The following is a 21,168-nucleotide window of genomic DNA, read 5'->3' as shown; positions in this document are numbered from 1 at the left end:
GCGGGGCCTGCCCTGCTGCACTCGAGCTGGAATGAGTCTCCAGAAAGCAGACAAGGAGCAACTATCAGCGCAGTCCCCAGCCAATCACTCCCACTGCGCAAGGGCGCACTCTCTAGTGGGGAGGTGGGCAACAAGGTGGCGCGCGTGTCGAGGCCCTTTACACGTTAACGAAGGCAGGGGCAGGGTTGAATGGCAGGGGAAGTGGCGCATGCGCAGACGTATTGGCAGGGTAAACACGGGGGGGGGTGCGGGAGTAATGGGATAGCGAGAAGGAAGGGCGGACGGCGCAAGCGCGAAGCGGTCGCCCGCGAGGGAGGGCAGGGGTAGAGCACGCATGCGCAAAGGCCGTGTGCTGGAGTCGGGGCGGGGGAGACGGCGGCTGCGTGATTGGGGCGGGCGGGGGGCAGGGAGCGAGGGAGGGTTTATCGGGCGGCCGATTTTGGTTAAAATATTCAAAATGGCGGACGGAGGAGCAGCGAGTCAAGATGAGAGTTCGGCGGCGGCGGTGGCGGCGGCAGGTAATCATTACTGCGTTTTACATATTCATATTCATACTCGCGCGCGCGGCCCCCCCGCCGCCCGCCCGCCCCGCTTAGCATAATTTATTAGTACTCCGGATTATTATAATTAACGGCACAGGGGGGAGCGGGGGCGGCGGCAGCCTCCCCGTGCGGGAAACACACACAGGGGCGCGGGGGGCACGGGGGCGCCTCCCCGCCCCCGAACCCGGCCAGAGGCCGCCGGGCCGGGCCGGCAGCGCCCGCACGCCCACAATAAAGCCGCTTTACATATTCATGGCGGAGCGGGCCCGGCTCGGGCAGGGAGCTGGGGGGCGAGCACCCCGCACCCTCCCCCCCGAGTGGGGCCGAGGTCCCCTCCGCGCTGTTGCTCCAGGCAGGGAGCGGGGCTGGGGCGTGGGGTTTTGGGGGTGGGGGGAGCTGGGTTGGCTTCTTAGCCCCCACCCAGCCCCCCTTTGGCAGCGTTATTTCCCCAGAGCCCCAGGCCTGCCTGCAGCGGGGGGCTGGGTGCGGAGGGCCCGGGGAGGGAGGGGAGCTTGGCGGGGGCCTCCCTCCGCCCCCCACAGCGAAGGTGCCTCAACCCCACTCGACTCTTCTGGGGGGGGGGTCTCTGTTACCCGGGGGGCTGGGCTGCCCTGACATCTCCCCCTTTTCCCCAGGAGTGAGGGAGGCCGAGCAGCGCAGTGCGGGGCGCCCCGGCAGAGGCCCCTGGGGGTGTCTAACAGCGATGCTCTGAGGGGTGCAGCGTTGGCGGGTAGGGTGGCAGGCTGGCTGCCAGGGGTGCGGGGCTGGGCTCGCTCTCCCTCTCCCTCTCTGTGTGTCTCTCTCATTTGAATAATGTCTAATTCGGGGAGGTTTATATTATTGAAATGGCCGCCTGAGTTTCCCCGCCTCTCATGTTTAGTAATTCAGACCTTTAATAACAGCCACTCAGAGCCCAAAGCCGTGTTTATATTTTACATTCGCCCCATGTGCTTGTGTGGTTCAATATGATTCTTCTTTCTTGCTCTCTCGCTTTTTTTAAATTTTCTTGGCAACCCACAGGGCCGAGATCAAACCCAGGCTGTGTGGGGAGGGGAGGGGGGAAGGAAGAGGTAGGCCCTGGCTCCTCTGGCAGACGCTTAGGCCTCACTCTCTGCCGCTTGATTTATTTACTAATAACCGAAATGACCCCCCCCCATCCCACCCCCGCGAGCAAAAACAAAACCCTCCTGGGGCCTGAGCAGCATCAGAACTGCTCACAGCTTCTCTCACACTCATGTCTTTTAAATAAAGGGCTTATTTTTAATTTATAGCAACACAAGACTGTAAAGCTGCCCCTTTCATAACTGCTTTTCAGTGAGTATAGAGCATTTTTCATCCCTTTGTCCCCGATTTACTTTTTTTTTTTTTACGAGGGAGTTGATTTTAATTTACACTTCATGGGGCTGTGAGAACACTTCCAAAATCTAAAAAGCCTCCCTCCTATCCTCAAATACAAACTAGATTTAATACATAGAAGCTAATCTTGAATTTTTAATTTTGTAACACACTGGATCATATAACATTACATAAAGTAAACCTTTCTTATTGATGTTTAAAATGTGGATGCTGTATAGAAGTCCTGTGTGTTTGAAGCTTTTGTCAGTGTCCCTGGCCCTTCTGAATTATTTTGAATTGAAATTTGACAGTACAAGAGAAAACAAAAACAAGATAAGTTTGCTGTGTTTGTGTGCCATAGTTGACTGAGTGAAAATTGAAAAATATTTTCCCCCCTTAAATTGTCAGGGCTAACTATGTTTTAGCCAGACACCAGGCAACTTGACAACAAGCAAAATGGACTCCTTTTTCAAGGGAGGTAATGGAGTCATTTTATTTTAACGTAGCATTAGTGTTGATAAAATTGTGTGGTTTCTCATTAGTGACCATTGTTTTCAACTGTGGAGGAAAGGGACTTGACCAAAAGGTATCTTACAGTAGCTATATCAGATTAGCATGTAAACATCTTTGAAGCATGGCTAAGAGGAGTCCATGTAATAGTGCAGTCAGCATATTTTGTAGTTTGCTTTGAAGGTTAATTTGTTACAAAATACTAGACTTCAGTTAATGAAAAGCATTTTAATTTTAAAATAACCAGTCTCACTACTACCTATTTCCCCCTTCCCCCTTGGTAAAGACAGGACTTGAATACTGCAAGAAAAGATCTGTAGATGCTATAATGAGACTGTTCAGGTGACTGACTGCTTCACAGACCAGCAGCACGAGGTTGGCTGGACAAAAAGCAGTAATATGATTTCATGCCTTAAATAGCATATGTTTTTGCACTCGCTTCGCAAGATGTGGTCAAGCTGATGATGTAACCGGCCAGAGGACAAGGTGCAGTTAATTTGATTTATTGACCTGGGGTGAGGTGTAGCAGTGAAACCTTCTCATAGAGAAACCATTTATCTGAGGACAATTTCCTTTATAGCAGCAATTTAACCACTGCTGAGACTGTAGATATTTTATCCAAGATGATAAAAATGTACATCACATCTTGCAAACAAAAATTTGATTCTAACTGACAATTTAGTAATTCTTAAAGGATGGATTGCTGGATTCTGGCCTTGTACTGTCACATGCCTGACCTGAGGTTTATGAACCCAGCATTTTGCCATTTACATGCTAAAACAAATCTGTCCACCTCAATCTGATGTTGTATACTTAAGGTTATGGCTTAAAATTTTACTGAACCCTCCCACATGATACGGTTAGAATGGAAGGTGGCTCCTCCAGTGCAAACCAGCAGCAACATCTGGGCGAGAAGCCCATTTTTCCCCTGAGCTGCGATTTCTATTAGGGTGCTTTCAATGGATCTTGAGTGAGGCTTCATTTTCGATATCTGTCTCTGGCTAGTAGTCGTCTGCTAAACTTGAAACTTTATCCTGTTTTTTCCATTTGATGGAAGAGACAAGGAATTTTTCTCTTATCCCTCCAGAATTTTCTGGTTTTCAGTGGCAGCAGAAAATCAGAAACTGACATGATTCTTGACAGTTTCACCTACCAAGAGGACTCTGATTTTCACCATTAAAAGTGAATTTTACTTTGCTGGTTAGGAGAGCTGTGAAACAGTGGCAGTAATTGCTGCTGCTCCTCTCTGCAGACTCGGGAAGACAACACTGTATTAGTTCACATTTGGAAGGTTATATTTGTAATTACAAAATCTAGAAGCTTGCTAACTTTTTAAATGAAAGGAAAAAAATCTTTTGGGCCCCCACCCTTTCCAGAGAAAGCTTTCCTCTTGCCACTAGTGACTGGATTTAAAAAAAACAACCCTTTCTATAGTCCTAATTGAAGCAAATCTGAAGTCTTTAGGAAGCAAATGGTTAGATTCTGACACTTTCCTTGTTGAGTAGTGATGATGTTCAGCATATGTATATATGGGGAAATTGATGCAATTTTCAGATCTGATCTTTAGCTATTAAGTCTGGAATAGCACCAATTATTCTGTGCTTGTTGTGTGGGAATGTACCAGAATATTACATAAACACAGTAGTATAGTTCCTGCTTGTAGTCAAGGTCCTGATGATTGATGACTACTTTGTTTAGAAAATGAGATTTTTGAAGCATTTTCATCACTTAAAGCACGATGGTCCAATCAGAATTGCCATTGTTGCATTTAAACAGAGTAGCCCATTCTAGTTGTAGTTCTTATCTGACACAAGTTTAAATGTGCAGAAAAGCTTGATGGAACGGGGTGTCTAAATTTTAATGTTTGATATGATCTATTATTGTACCCTTTTTCCTGTTAAAGAAGTGAAATATTGTTCATCCTTTCCATAGGCCTTTCATCCTTCTTTGATTTCCCCACCCCCTGCCCAATTTTGTGAAAAATTTGCAGTAATTAGTTGCCCTCTTCAGTGGGTTGACCTTGACATGCATAGGCATAACAAAATTTGGCATGCCCAGTGGAGTATGGCTGAGTTGTAGAGTTTGTGGGAAGTGGTAATTTTTCACTCACTTTCACCAAGTCCTGATTCTTTTGTGAACTTCAAGGACTTTAAAAAGCATTTACACTACTTAACATGCAAGTTTAGTGTTTTTAATTTTTTGTTACATTCTACAATAGTTTATTCCACTTTCTAAAAATCACTCTGTTACATCAGGCTGCATTTTTTTGCCACTTCAAACAGCCGCTAATTAAGTTTACTCAATTACTTGACTATAACTAAAACTGCATACCGTCTTGAGAGAAGCAATTACAGTTCTGGTCCTTGTAGATGACAAAAGTTTGTATGAGATGCATATTTCTAATCAGTGTAATACAAGTAAGTGCCATTTACACGGTTAATAAAAGCAAGATTGAACCTTTAAGCAAAATTAAGCTTAAATTGATTGCTCCAAACTTGATATTACTTGCTCTGTGCACAGAGCTGGTATCCTGTGAATGAGGGACTCTTATGTCATTGTATAGACTTACAGTACTGACTGGCTGCTTGATACTGCAGAGATTCTCTTCTGCATTAACAATTTTTCCCACCATGTTCCTATTGTGATGTGTTGCAATACATTGCAGCCCAAGTGTGGGCTTGCATCGCATTGGGTACAGCAGTAGAAATGGGGAGGAATCACATACATTAAATTTTTTCCTGTAATCTTTCACTGTATGTTCCTGAATTAGTTATATTTCACTTGGAACCTGTCTAAATCCACAGCTGCTAATTAAAGGAAGTTCTGTAAATGTGACTATTTTTCCTTTTCACAGTTGGGTGCATTAACTTTATTAAGCTTTGAGGATAAGAGCCTCACAGACTCTGTTACACTTCATCATTTCAATTCCTAGAGAGAAAATACTTAAAATGTCTGTGTTAATTCCTTTCCCTACCTTTGGCAGACTGCACAACTGACTAGCAGAACTGGAGTCAGCTAATGTCCAGATTTGTCAGATTATTTTTCAGTAGGTCTTCATTAGCATACTACAAATTTCTTATGGGAAAGAGGATGTTAATGAATTGCTAATGGCTACTTGTATTAATGAATTTGAGGCTTCTAGGCAATATTGTTTAGTGATTAAGCACTAGGTTGGGATCCAGGAATTCCTGAGTTCCATTCCTGGCTCTGTCACTGAGTTGACTTGCTATGTGACCTCAGACTACATCTGTAAAATGGGGATAATAAATACCAGTCTCTCAGAGATTTTGTGGCGTCGGAGAGGAGATAATTAGTTAATGTTTTGTACAATGATTTGAAGATTGAAGTGCTATGTAAGTGCCAAGTTTTATTAATAGTTGTTTGTAGCAGAGTTTTTGCCTTTCTGCTTGAAGGGAGACCATCAAATTAGTAATTACATTTTTGTGTGGAAGTTTTTGGCCTTTTAACATTTCAGTCCTCCCCTAAGTTGTATCATCTGAGAAGTTTAAGAAAAAAATCTTACTCTGTTTTTTTCAGTTTGTTTACGTTGTGTATCTGACTACATTTTCTGTATAATCAGCTTCATCATATCCCCATGTATATATACTCAGTTAAATTGTATATTCACTAAACTTTTTTCTTAACAAGTCTCACCATTAATACCCCCCTGTGCATCTCCTCCAATGGTAGCAATAATGAGAGTGCTAGTATGAATAAGGTGCTGGTGGTTGTCAGAATTTTTAACTACAGTGTAATATGTAGACCTGCTTTAAGTAGGGTTAGACAAAACAGATGTTCAAAGACAAATCTTTAGTGGCACCTTGGTTGCACTACAGCTACTAGTGTCAGGAATCTTTATGAAAAAAGGTCTGATGTAGACAAAGACCTAATTGGCTTTCTGCGTGCAAACATCTTTCACACAGCAAATTGGAGAGAGAAACCTTTTTTAATAAAAAAGAAAATGAGATTGCAAAAATCACAGATTGGCAGGGGGACTTAGGTGTAGTTAGTATCTATTTCTTTAAAATTGACTAGACAAAGTTGCCAACTAGCTAGCTGCATTTAACCTATTTCAGAGAGTGATTTTGTTAATCTATAAATCATGCATCACCGTTAAAGCTTTCACTCATCATGTACTTTTGTTGGAATTTGAATTTCCTTAATTATACTATATGTGAAGTAGCTCGGATTTTTTTAAAACTTTATTTTGAAATCACGAAACTTATACTGTAGAGCTTAGTACAGTGTTTTGGAGAAGAAAGATGTATACAGATAATACCTTGAAATGGTAAGCATTGTAATATTCAGATTTTTTTTAAATAGACAAAATCCTGTTCATTGAGGTTGGAGACTTACCCTAATTTTACTTGCCTCTCTCAGGTTGAAAGACTAGTATGAGGCACTGTCCTCTTTGCAGCAAACTGCCTTGCCATTTGTTCCTCCTCTGATTGTTTTATTTCAAAATAGCATGCAATTTACTAATTTGTGCCTGACTATGCTAATGTAAAGTAGCAGGTTTGTACAACTTGGATTTTGTCAAGGGGAGGAGCATGTGATGATGGTAGAAATGACTCAGTCATCTCATGAATTAGTCATTTCTGTATTATTAGTTAATCATCTCTTGAATAAAAAATGTGGTTTAAGCTTATTCCAGGAATCCTACTGCAGAGGTTCCTTGCAAAGTGTATTTTAGTCACAGTTCTGTTTCTTACCCTGCTGATCTCTAGCACCAATAAGGGCATTATTTTCATTTTCATTTGTCTATTTCTTATGGAAGCTGAAACTATATACAAAAAAACTTGAATTCTGTTTTTTTAAGGCGCCTTGGGGTATCTGAGGAGCAGCGCACAGCTTGGTGGTGCCAGCAAACAACTTCACTGCAAATACTGCTAGCGATCCTCTTCTCTCTCTCCCCGCCCCTTCCCCCTCCTACTTCTGTATTTCTTACAATTGCTCTTTTCCCGGTCTGGAAAGAAGGCTACATCATTTAAAAATGTGGGACTAGTCTGTGGTGCATCTTATTTCAAGACCAATGTAAAATTCACTAGGATGGAACTGAAGTGCACAGCTTAAACATTTATAACTATTTGAATAGCTCAAGGGGATATGAATGAACAAATGGAGTTTACCGGTAGGTTTCAGTCATCCTTATATTGAAGTTTGGGCCTCTATTATCATTGACTTGTTCTCACACTTCTTCAGAGTGTTTTAGACAGCTTGTGATGAGAAATCTTGGAATTCTGAGGCTTTAGGACCATCTTTCAAGATTACTCAGAATCTAAGCTTCTGAGTTCTTAACACTGGGTTGGGAGCCAGGAGCTTCCGATTCCCATTGCCATTTCCGCACATCATGTCTCTTTATGGCTTTGGACAAGTTGAGCATACATGAGCCCTTAAACAAACAAACATCCCACTATTGCAGAACTGTTTGGTGCAGCTCCACCTGTATTAGAATGGGTGTGCTACAACAGAGGTTCTCAACCTTTTTTTTTCTGAGGACCCCTCTCAACATGCTATAAAAACTCTAGGGCCCTGCAGGGAGGTGGCGGATAGAGGGCTGGGGGTGGGCCCTCGGGCATAGGCATAGTTTTGGCTTCTATTTTGGGTGGGCAGAGGACGGTGGGGCTTGGGTCAGCTCCGCACAGCCGGGTCCAGGAAGGCAGGGCCATCTCCACTCCCAACTCACCTCAGCAGGCCATCCAGCCTGTCTGGGTTGTGTGTGTGGTTAAGCTCAAAAAGTTTGAAAATTGCTCAGGGTACAGGGAGGGGGTAGCTATGACCTGTATGCAGGCAGGGGCGTAGCTCAGGGTGCAAGGAGGGCGTAGCTAGGGGCTGTGTGCGGGCAGGGGGGTATCTCAGGATACAGGGAGGGGATACTAGGGGCTGTGTGCCAGGAAGGCTCCCCTGTGGTCACAACTCCCCAAGGGCTCTGCCGGCCACAGAGCAGGGTCCCCCTGCCTAGGCAACTCTTACCAGCTGCGTGAGCTGAGGAGCAGCCGCAACCCTGGGCACCAGCAGCACATGGGGAATGTCGTGGCTTCCTGCTCCATGACACCAGCCAGAGCAGCAGCTGCCTGCACTGCCGGACTCTGAGCTTTCCACCTCTGATGTGGCCAGGGGGTGGGAGTCTTGGGGGTGGGGAGAGGAGGAAGGTGTGTGTGTGGAGCTGCCACCCCCTGCTCTGGCACTGCAGTGGGAGGGGGCGCCAGGGCTCTGGGTTTCAGCCGTAGGGTCCCTTGGCCACCCAGGAGGTCGCGGACCCCCAGTTGAGAACCACTGTGCTAGAGTAAACAAGATTCCAGCAGCTGCTATATTAAACCACCACATATCAGATCCTTCCCAGAGAAGGTCTAGATGACATGATGGTAGAAACTGTCTGTGGCCTGGCTGTGGAGGTGTTAGTGTAGAGATTCCCCTCTCCAAAACAAGCTAGAGAGGAGACAGCATAAGGAACACAGTCAACCTGAAGTCTTTGCAGTTTTCACCAAACTGAATAAGATCAGTCTTGAAAAATATGCTTCCAAGTCCCCCATCAAATTAATTTTTCTGACCATGTCTTCCTGGCTTCTAAACCCACACAAATAGGAGCAACATACAGGGCTGGTAGGAGGCATTGTAGGTTGTGCACATTTTCCCCCACCCTGAGACTAGATGATAGAAATTCTGTTCTGTTTAGGTTCTTCTACTGTGCTTATCACTGTAATATCTCAGAATGTTCCAATAGTGCATTAAGCAGCGTGATACACATTTGTCACATGTTTGTGTTCCCCTCTCCTCAGGAATGCAGTGGAATGTCTTGTTTTGGTAGCGTTTTTAAAATATATATGGTTTGTTAGAGAAGACAAGGTCAAGGAAATGAGCCTTGCACTTAAAACAGAAGGTGGCATTTCTCCCACTATGCCTCCACTTCCAGCCAATTCCCAGTGCTCTCTAGGCCCTGTGTACAGGTCCTGGGATGTCAGTCTTCATTGTCCACTGCCTAGTGCTCATCGGCTCTTATGTTGGGGTCCAAGGACAAAGACATCTCTCCTCCACCCTGCCCATCTCCAACTCCATTGAGGAATTGCAAGACTTCCCCTCCCCCACCAGCTGCTTTTTACCTATTTTGAAAAAGGGGCTAAAGTGGTGGAAACTCCATTTCCTGCTCTGGAAAGGTCTCCAGCCCTATGAAGAGGTAGGTGTGTGGGGGGAGGGGGAGAGGGGGAAGGGTTCAACCACCTTTGCTGCTTCTGTCCCTATAGAAGGGACTTGTGGTGGAGACTCCAGACTCTGGTGCATCTAGCTCCATGAAAGGACCCTGTGGGTTTTAAGTATGTTCTGGAATTGTGATACAATATAGGATGTCAGCAGGGCTTAGCACAATTCTAGAACACAAATATTTAAAGCTGTTTCCTCTTCTAATTGTGAGGATAATCTTGATACTGTAAAATGATGCACTTTGAGTCTGCAGATAGACTAAAATGACTCTGGTACTGAGAGGTAAGAGCTTCCTCAGTTTATCTTAATGTGATGTTGAATTTAGGTCTTAGTCTGCTGTGTTGTGGAACCCAATTACCACAGAGGAGTGCCTGTGTAGGTGGGGCTGATCTGTGTTCTGAAATTGTACTAGTCCAATCTCATAGCTCTATTTGTGAATCTGACTAAAACATGATTTGTCGTGTCCTTGTTGGAGAACTACTGCTTTGTAATGTTGTCCTCAATACGGTAGTTATAACTTCAAACTGGACCTAGCTATGGGTCTTGCAACCTGATTTAATATAAATACTTTTACACTGAAGCTTATTAAGTGTAGGTCTAAGTAAATGATAAGTAACTGGTTTTTTTCTGCCTGTGAACTTAAGTTTTGAATAGTTACGGGCAGTAAACTTTGTAGCAACAAAATGAATTAGCTTATGAAGCACAAAATGACCCATCTTGTCTTGCAACTTGTAGAATGATAGTATCTGAGGGGTAGCTGTGTTAGTCTGAATCTGTAAAAAGCAACAGAAGGTCCTGTGGCACCTTTAAGACTAACGGAAGTATTGGAGCATAAGCTTTCGTGGGTGAATGCCCACTTCATCAGACGCAAGTAATGGAAATTTCCAGAGGCGGGTATCAATCAGTATGGAGATAACGAGGTTAGTTCAATCAGGGAGGGTGAGGTGCTCTGCTAGCAGTTGAAGTGTCAACACCAAGGGAGGAGAAACTGCTTCTGTAGTTGGATAGCCATTCACAGTCTTTGTTTAATCCTGATCTGATGGTGTCAAATTTGCAAATGAACTGGAGCTTAGCAGTTTCTCTTTGGAGTCTGGTCCTGAAGTAGAAGGATAGTCACTTTTTGGGTCCGGACCCCTACAATTCCAACACTGCAAAATTTCAGATTGAAATAGCTGAAATCATGAAATAGACCATTTTTAAAATTCTATGACCATGAAATTGACAAAAATGGACCATGTATTTGGTAGGGCCTTAGTTATTTGGTATAGTAAGCTCTTCAGGGCAGGGACTGTCTCACTGTGTGTTTGTTCAGGTCTTAGCATGATAGATTGGTTACTGCCATAATACAAATAATGAATAATAATGATTGATTTTGGTCAACCTCTGAAAACATGCATGTACAAGATAGACTTCTGTCATCCTCCCCACTCCCATCATTTGCATTTATGTGAAGGTGGGCACAGGTTAGATTATTTTACAATAAGACTAAATACTTAATTCATATGCAACAGGGAAGATTTATGCTTCCTTCATGTGCGATTAGTGAGATGATCCCATGAAGAAGGGGGAGAAAAGTAAAGCTAGAAAGGTGGGTAAAGTTAGTGTTGGTTTTGTAACTGGTTTCCAGGCTGTTTGTGTAGGTTTTTTGAACTCCTGAGTGCTTGACATTCAAACATTTGTTTTTTATTAACTGCAATGTTCAAACAATAGTTTAAGTTGGTCTGTTTACTACCTTAACTGTATCCTGTTGTGGTGTTTTTGTTTTGGATGGGTGGGAAGCAAAGGATTCAAATATAGGTAGGGACAAGTACAAGAGAAAAGAAAAATTCTTTGTCTAGCTTCTGGTTTTCTGAGGGGCTTGTGGGTGAGGGTACAGTGAAGGAATCCCTGCAGATCTTGCCAAAATTCATGGCAAATATTTGTAGTTCTTGCTGATACTACTTCTCAGAGGTCAAGAGAGGTAATTTAGACCTTCTGAAGTTGAAGATTTAAAAAGAAAATTTTTATACCCAGAATCTTGAGAAGAGATTCTCACTCAGCAACTATATTTTAACTATTCTTTTACAAAAGACTGTTTTTTAAAGACTTGGAGTATAGAGGATGACTGATATATTTTCCCATGCATTGCGAGAAAAATCTTAGTGCTTGTTGATGAGTTACTTGCCCAGTTAATCTGTCCAACTCATTCAGATGTGAAACCTTTTCACTGTCCATTGAGATGTTGATCTGAGGTTATCTGCCTGATTCCTGGGTACAGAAATGGTGTATTGTTTTGTATACAGACACTTTAATTCTGAGAACTCCCAGGTAATGCTGTGCATATGAAATTTTTTTTGGGGGGGGGAGGTGAGTGGAATTGGCTGTATCTCCGATGTATAACATTACAAACTACATATTTGTGTAATACATAATTTACCTAAATTGTATATATTATAGTGTCTTCTCTTATTGAGACACTATGCCACATCAACTTCTTTCTCATCTTTCTTGGATTATGATGGCCGCATTTTCTTTCATTTCGGCAATATGTACAAATATACTTCAAAATGTGAGTTTTCACCACCACACAGGTCTTCCATTCCAGAGGCAGTAACTGCAGGAAAATACTTGGAAAGATATGTTTACTATTTTACCTTCACTGGGGGGGAAACCCAATTCAGCCATTTTCTTAGAATCTGTAGTCAAGTGGTTCTTAAGCACTTTTCATGTTGTGGACCACTTCTTAAACTAGAGATTTTCATGAGGACATCTTCCTTGCACTGGCTGTAGTACTTGATTATATGGAATATTTGGTTATGTGAAGTACTTGCAGAGTGTTGAACGTAAACATGAAAGCAAGCTTTAAAGCAATGGGGAACAGCTGCTGGCTACCATTTCTGTCCTTCAAACACCCCACTTTCTGTTCTGTCCCAAAAACGTGTAGTATTACACCAATGAGAGGTTATAAACAGGATTTCCATTCATAAGGATAGTGTTGGCCAGTGGTTCTCAAACTTTTGTACTGGTGACCCCTTTCACATAGCAAGCCTCTGAGTGTGACCCCCTTATAAATATATTTTAAAGTGTTTTTAATTTAACACCATTATAAATGTTGGAGGCAAAGCGGGGTTTGGGTTGGAGGCTGACAGCTCATGACCCCCATGTAATAACCTTGCAACCTCCTGAGGGGTCCCGACCTCCAGTTTGAGAACCCCTGGTGTAGGGTAAGAGGTCTGGTTGCTTTAGAGCAGTGGTTCCCAAACTGGGGTTCGTGGGGGTTCACAAAATGTTACAGGGGATTCTTGGGAAAAAATTCCCTAATGGCGGACAGAGCTGCCTTAGGGACCCCGAGCAGCATGGGACCAGGATCCCGGAGCCCCTGGACTTCCAAGAGCTAAGCAGATCAAAGCAAGCACATCTATCACACTGAGGAGATTTAAACTTCAAGACTCCTTAGAAGAAATGGAAAGGGAAGTGGATATTTTTTGCTGTTTTTAAAATTAAATAGGCAGCTAATATTGTTTTTAAAATTGTTATGAAGAACAAGTTTAAGCTTTGTTGTAACGTGTGTTGTTTGCTTGAACTGCTCATAGGGTGACCAGATGAGATGAAGAAAATATTGGGACACCGGGGTGGGGGGGCAAAAAAAAAAAAAAAAAAGCCGGCGCAAAATATCGGGACAAAAATTGCATTCCGACCAATCTCTGGGACAAACAGCTCAAAATCGGGACGTCTAGTCACCCTAACTGCTCAAAACCTGAATGCTTGTATAAGAGGAACTCTTTGAGTTGGCTTCTTAGATACCTTCATGCTGTTTCACATCTGATATTTCTTGGTAAAACATAGGAGCCTTGTCTTATAACAAGCTTATTCAAAGTGATACAAGCTACGAAAGTGAGATCTTGGAAGAGTGTTGCCATTTTCGTAATATAATAAAAATACTGTAATGATGAATAATAATAGTGTGTAATAAGCATGTAATAACAAATTTTATATTTGCAAGATCACTGCTTTTATAATTTATTCTCAGGTAAAGGAGAAAATCCCTTGAAATATTCTTTTTTTGGAGGGGGTTCGCGAGACTTGACATTTTGGTGAAAGGTTGTTAAAGTTTGGGAACCACTGCTTTAGAGTTTGGTTCTGTCCTCCAGTTTTGGTGCAGTCAGTAAAGTTGATCACACTTGAAGTAGCTGAAAAAGGTATAATGCAAGGGGCAGAGAGGTGTTTTTTAATTTTTTTAAACATTTTTTTAGTTTAATTGGTAAATAGCTCTGGAAACCTGGACTGACCTAAGGGGAAACATTACTGCTTGCATGTTTTAACTGCTTTGGTCACAACAAAATATCTGTGACCACCTAGAAATGTTTCTTGGCCCAACAGTAATCCTCGGATCACTGCGAACCACTGCTGTAATAACAGTCTTGTATTCTATCAGTAGATCTCAAAACACTTTACAAAAGAGATAGGGAATAAAAATATCCTGTTGTACAATGTTAAGATTGTTTAAAAAATATTTCAATTCTGTGATTTAAAATGCAGGTGTTATATAGGTGTAGGTAAGTGTAGATGAAAACCACACAGAGCTTCCACTTCCCAACACTTGCTGAAAAATGTAGGATCTCATTTATTCAATTTAACTTTGATACACACCCTCAATTGAGCAAATGAACATCTGAAATCCTACATTTTCATTGCTTTTCCCTTCATGAGCTGCGGCTAGAATCAACAGACATCTGTGATTGCAATATCAAATGTAACTTTAGTTTTGTGTGTGTAAAACTAATACCTATCCTCTGATCAGAAACTTAACTGTGACTAGCTCTTACTGCTAAATATCACTCAGTCAAAGCCAAAGCCCTAAGCATGATTCAAAAAGACTAATTCTCACTTTTACATGAACTCACTTCAAGGGTTTGTAAACGTGAGAAATTGCTGGTAGCAGGTATTTAACATGTGGCATAGGAGGTGGCTATACTCAGAAAACAGATTTTGGTAATTGTGCAGATGAGAACTATGCTTCAGCAGTTCTCACAATCTTGCATATGTAATGTATTGTGCTAGGCAAGTGCTTTTTGAAAACATGTCTGATATGTATGGGCCCTGCCATGGTCCAACTAAATAAAGGACTATGGCTCAGAACCTGGAACATGTGCTATATGGCAATCATAACTTGACATTTCATCTGTTGGATATGTTGAAATACCCAAAAACTGGAAGAAGTTTTTCTTTTAAATTCTTGCATCTAAGCTTCAAGTCTTACAGGGTACTTCTGAAAATGTGACTATGTTGACTTCCTTAGGAGCAAAGTATAAGTAGAAATATTCTTTTGTACTTTAATAAAAGTTGAACAGGTGCACTCTTCAAAACACTTTCACTTCTGGAAAAACTTCAGTTTTTTATTAGACCATTTTTCATTGTACAACAAATGTGTATATACACTTCAACAGGCCTTTTCTATATGATTGAGCATTTAAAAGGAGTCTTACACTGGGCAAATAAAATAGGAGCTATACAAAAGGCAGCTTACCTTTAGTAACATCCTATGTTCCCTGTTTTGTTGAAGATTTGTGTTTTGAATAAGAACATTTCTTCCATTGCAGCCCAGCTGCTTCTTGATTCTGCAGTGGAGGCATTATATTGTTTGAGAGTTATTAGTTGTTATGGAGACAGTTGTGATGTCACAAATTCAGTATTATGACTTCACTGCAGGGTCAAGTATTTATTTTAGGCTTTTCTGCTGGGCTTATCACCAGAATCAGGCATTTGTACATATTTTTGTGGCTTGTATATTTTAAAGGATTAAAACAGAAAACCTACCCTCAATCATTAGTCTCATTAAAAGGGAGTAAGATTATAAAATTAAAAAACAAACGCAGTCATCCCTTATCTTTAAACCCTCCCTGTAAGTATAAGAAAGTAGAAGTCTAGCATTGTGCCCTGAATGTTAACAAATTGGGGCTATTTCATACCAAGGGACGTCCAAGTAGGTTGCAGATGAGGAGAGAGAATACTTGGGACTCCCTTCATAATTCAAGTAGACAAGGATTGCCTGAGGTGACAGCAATCCAGGTATTGTTGAGGTTGTGAAAGAGTGCAGGGCACAGACCTGTTATCTTGTTCCTCCCAAGAGTTTCTTCAGTGATGTCTTGACGCTCTTAATTCTGCTTTTTTCCTATCCAGTTCAAGAATCCTCCTAGTGCCACCACAAGAGTTTGTACACACAGGGAATTATACTAGTATAATTATGCCAATAAACTTCCTACGTAGACAAGCCTTTAGCATTCTGGTGTTTTGTCTGTCCTCATACTTCAATTTTTTACTGGATTGTACTCTTTCTTTTGTCATTTGCAGGCAGCAGAGCCAACTGTGTAAAATTGGCCTCTTTATCTTGCCATCTCCTCTGCTGTGTGATGATTGTCACAGGAGAAGCATTTTCTGGACATGTTCCAAATTTTTTTCTTTCAAGCTATAGTCTAAATACAGAAGTTGTGCCTTTTTTAAAAAAAGATTTAGTTTAGCTAGTACAATCCTCTGTGCTGAATGTCTCTATCTTTTAACAGCTGGGTTATTGGTTTAACTTGGCCAGTGGAATTTCAGTGTGTAGACACAAGCTAAGTATATTGAAAGCCAGACCAAGAAGTGAGGAAATGCTTATTTCTTCTACAGCTAATCACTGCAGAGTCTGTCTGCATGACCTGCGTTGAGCAAGCGTCTCCCATTTGATGGGATTAGAACTAAATGACCTCATTCTACACACACTACCTGTTCTAATGAGGAAGGAGGGGAGGAGATTTCCAGAAGCAACCAGTACTCAATCTGAGGAGGTGGCTATGGACAACCAGTGAATGAGATGAAATAAAATTAAAAGAATAATTAGAACTTGGAAAGAGTAAGGAGCTGCTTCTGTTGTGACTTCATTTGTGGAAGTAGAGAGAGAAAATGAGAGCAAATCCTTGCTCACGTTTATCTACTTGTCAGATATGATGAATATCCAGGAGCGAGTCAAATTCTGGCATGTTGGATCTGGAGTTAGAACATTGCTGATTGACGTTGCTCATCTGTGGAATGAGGCAATATTGGTCTGCTTACAGGGCACACTTCAAAACTCATCTATTTGGAAATGCTTTTCCGTCATATCTAAGGGTAAATCTTCATTGGAATGTTTTTCCGGCATAGCTATGCCAAATAAAAAAACCCTTGTTGTAATTATTATTTGAAAAGTACTTATTCCAGTATATTTTATGCTGGTTGGGGAACTAGTATATGCTATACTGATATAAGCGCTCTTATTCTGACATAACTGTGAGTCTTCACTAGAAAGGCTTTGCTGATACAGTTGTATTGGTATAGCTATAGTGGCAGAGCCTCCTAATGGAGATGTAGTTTATGCTGGCATAAGGATATCTGTTGCTGATATAGGTAAATCCCCTCTTCGAATGACATCATCTCTGTTGGCAAAAGGACTCTTTTGCTGGTATAGCTGCGTCTACGTTGAAGTGGGGGAAGTGGGTAGGAGGGGTTGCCGTCGTAGTCACATAGCTACACTGATACAATTTTGTAGTGTAGACCTGGTCTTACTCTGTTAAGAGGATTTCGATATGTTAATTATACTGGTATAGTTAAACTAGCAAAACTTTGTAGTGTAGACTAGACCTTGATGTTAAAACAAACAAACAAGCATTGCTTCCTGGCAACTAGGAAGGATGAAGAGCAGAATCCTCTATGAAGGTCATTATAGTCTGTGTATTCAGATCTAATTTACCTGCTTAGTGTTTAGAGACGGGCATTAGAAAAAAAAACCAGGTGATTTAAAGGTCACTATCTGTATATGCATCTCAGCATTATCAAAATTACCAAGTAAGAATTCTCTTCGGTCCCATGAAGACCAGGTCTTTCAGTCCCCAGCAGCATTTGAATCTGATGCTGCTGCACCTCACAAGTGGCACTATGGCAGTTGGTGCAAAGACTGTTTGGGATTATGTGAGAACTGAAAGTTCTGGGCTGCGTATGATTGACCAATAAACAGTGCAGGTTGTTCCTAAGAACTAAAAAGGAGCACGCAGAGGATCTGGATTATTGGAAGTATAGAGGTGGCACTGAAAGAAATTTGTGAGAAGATGGCTAGAGACATTGTGCAAAGTTTGTGTGTAATAAGATGTTAACACACACACAATGAGAGGACCAAACTGGAAGAAGAGTGGAAAAAGCAGAGATTGTGTGAACATGGGCTCCCACTCCATTAAAAATAATCCCTTTTGGGAGGATTCTGTTTTAACGGCAGTGTAGTTCAGAAATAGACATCACATTAGTCAGTGTTATGGGTGGGAAGAAAGCATGTGCAGGATCAGTATCTAGATATCCCCTTTGGCTGTTAGGGGCAGTTGGAGTGGAGAGTGAGGAGAGCATTGGAGGATCAGGCATCTGATGCTTCAGCAAAGATTGCTTCCTTTCTTGATCACCAGCAGTAGGGAAACAAATTGAAATTGTCTCTGTTTCACACTGCTACTTGTGAAACACCGTGTGAAGAAGTAAATAGTACATCTGGAGCCTGTGGTCAGAAGGGGAGACACAAACCTTGTTTGTGCAAGGAAAAACTGGAACCTGTATTACAGTTCCCTCCGGTAGTGCAAGTGCACTAGTTGGTAGCAATGGTTGTAAGTGCTTGTCTGAGAAGGGCTCAGGCATTTTAACTATTTTGTTATGTGAATCTAGTGGCAAATCAGATTTTCTTTACATGGTGGTTAAAAATGGCTGAGACCTATTGCCGATTAGTGCTAATATAGCTGCATTGGTTCTGCCAGCTGCTGCTATGAAGATTCCCCGCTATCCCCTGGAGTAGATCCACCAAAAGAGAGTGCAAGTGGAAAGAGCTGAGAGATGTGTAGATGGAGGTATGACTGACTTGCAATGGCATTACTTTAGAGTCCAGTATCAAGTTTGGTGGTTTTTCCCTATGCAAGCTAAAGTTGGAAACACTGCCTGTGAGTCTCACACAGGCCCTGGAGGAAGGATATGTCTTGGCAGTTCTTCTGCCAACTGACTGTGGCTAACTGAAGGAGCATAATCCTGAGGGAGGCAGCCCTAGCTCTCTTCAGCCACTGCAATGTATGATGTTTACCAGAGAGTGTTTAAAAGGAAAGAGCAAAGCTTGAAAAGTTACTGTATGCTACTAGCTAAAGGCCATCGTAAAGAATGATGGGATGGGAGTCATCAGTAAGATCCAGAGGCAGTGCCTGGTGAGAATCCCAGCCTACAGCTGAACCCTGCTCAGTGGTCTCATCTTTCCTATCAATCTCTTGTCAGTTTCACTGCTGTCTACTAGTTTGAACATCAGCAATCAAATTGACCAGAGTCTTGTTAACTATGCTCTGCTGCTTCTTGGGAAAGCTGTGAGCAGTAACAGAGGTATTGGAGTTGTCTCTGTAGGCTAGGGAGGACAATTTTTTTTCACTTTGTATGGTTTAAATTTATTTTATATTTGGAATGTTTTCAAGTATTAAGGGTTAGAAACTGATATGTTAACATCAAAGCTTAAATTCTGCAGAAATTGATGCCATGTCTCTTTAGTCATCAGTGAAAGCTTCCTGTTCACCAGTGGCAATAGGTAAAACTCTAATTCAATAGTTGATTAAATTGGTAGTTGAAAAAATAGGGCACTGTATACCAAATTACCAGCAATGGTGTGAAAATAAAGATTTATTCTTTTCTCTGGTTTGTCAGACAGAATAACTGACACTTATTTGATTCATAATGTTTTGTTGCCAGAATACATTTCTGACACTTCTTGAGTTTAGCTGTGTAATACAATGTCATAATTGTATTGCAGCATATTACTTTTATTATCGCTAATTATCTTTCACTGACCATGTCACCTAAGGGTGTTGCATGGGTACCTTGCTTACTGTCTCTGTTTCAATTTTGGTGTTGCATGAATTAGTAGGGTGACCAGATATGTTTCGGTGATAACCATGAGACTAAAATTGCTCCAGTCTGCTTGAATTTGGTATAAATTGAAGTCCCTATTTTAACACTAAAACAATACTTTGCTGCATTTCCAGATTTCCATGGAATGGAAAAGTTCATCTCATGAGAAAAGTCAGTGATACTTTTTCTTGAACACATTGATGTAGAGAGCTGGCCTTTTTCCTACTGGCATTAAATGGTCCTTACTAAAACAGAGCTTTATAATTTTCAATTGAAATTTAAGATGAAAAATTTTCTCTATAGCAATGCATATTATACTGCTCCAAAGCACAGTAGTAGTAGAGCAGTCTCCCCTTGATGGTGTAATCGTCAAGGAAAAGCAGCGAGCTCTATACTAGGATGTCATCTATTCAAATAGGAAAGAGGGAGTTTCTGTTAAAATAAAACATGCTGCACATGGAGGATGGGAGATATAACCCATGTTTGGATGTGACTGTTTTTATGTAAGTGGGCTTTGGATAAATGGGGTTCTGTTGAGACCACAATTCCCTGAGGTACTCTGAACAAGTTTAAAAACAAAAATAAACTTTACCTAAAGATGATAAAAAAATTTTCTCCACATACATACTCAAATAGGATAATTTCTCAATTTGAAAGAAAAATCTTCAATAGTTTTCAGGAAAAAACTGTGATAGAGCACCTACTGTACTTGAATAAATTTGAAAAATATGCATATCCCTAACTCTGATTTTCAGGACTTAGTTTCTGTGAGTTAAGTTCCACAAGGAAGGTTGTATGAAAGGGTTGTTGAGTTATTTTGTTTATTTATCTATTTTTAAAACTTCTTCTGTTCATTTGAGTATCTTAGGATATAGCTCCTGTTTTTTCTCTTTCTCCTGTTTTTACTGAAACATTCTGCTTTGGAGAAGACATGGGGAATGGAATTGTCAGGGGAGGGAAACAAGAAGAGGAAACTGAGGAGAGAAATGAAGTGTGTGTGGGGAGTGGGATAAGTCATCAAGAAGGGTTAGAAAAAACAAAAACTGTAAGAGTGTTAGGAAAGAGAACTGGGAAGGAAGAGAACACAACGTATGTGACTTGTAGCCTGTAAATAATGCAGTATGTGAGTGGACTTTATATGCTACTTTATTGTAGGCTGCTTTGGGGAAGAGAGAGGGGAGTGAATGATTGTCTGGTCATGGTTTATCTGGGGTAAATTCTTCTTGAAAGAAGAAAAATTAATAGCTACAGAAAGAATATCTAAGAATGAAATGAGATACGGGAGGAGAGCCTGTATGATCCCTTTGTCATAAGCATTAACAATTGATAGTAGAACAAGTACATTAAGTGGAGTACTAGAAGGGGGCTGATTTCAAAATTTTTTTAGGGATAACTCAGACAATCTTACCCAGATCCCAGCTGAGTGTCTGTTACTGGCTACAGTCTCTAGAAGGCAGAAAAAAACAGGCAGAAAAGCACGACAGCCACACTTCATCCCTTTTAACAATGACAATTTCCTGTTAATTACAGGATGGTGGTGATAGGAATATATCCAGCCAAATTTAATAGATATACCGTGCAAAGATGTTCTCTTTAAAAAGAAAATTGCCCATACTTCCTATGTAGAGGCACACCATTCTACTGCAAACTGTTGTATTCGGGGCCCTGTCTATAGAGCTGG

The 21,168-nt window shown here is 41.5% G+C and overlaps 1 protein-coding gene across 2 annotated transcripts in view; it reads left to right on the top strand.

The window, feature by feature from the left end:
• Nucleotides 1–455: 455 nt before the first annotated feature.
• POU2F1 (POU class 2 homeobox 1) overlaps nt 456–21,168 on the top strand; it is a 187,449-nt gene continuing 166,736 nt past the window's right edge. For both annotated transcript variants that reach the window (XM_034791701.1, XM_034791690.1), the window contains exon 1: nt 456–518. In XM_034791701.1, coding sequence (XP_034647592.1) covers nt 458–518 — 61 coding nt within the window. In that variant the 5' untranslated portion in view covers nt 456–457. The remainder of the gene's footprint in view (nt 519–21,168) is intronic.

This window comes from Trachemys scripta, chromosome 1 (genome assembly GCF_013100865.1).
Source record: "Trachemys scripta elegans isolate TJP31775 chromosome 1, CAS_Tse_1.0, whole genome shotgun sequence".
NCBI classification, from domain to species: domain Eukaryota; kingdom Metazoa; phylum Chordata; order Testudines; family Emydidae; genus Trachemys; species Trachemys scripta.
The sequence above is the reverse complement of the archived record's forward strand: the minus strand, read 5'-3'. Positions and strand labels throughout refer to the sequence as shown.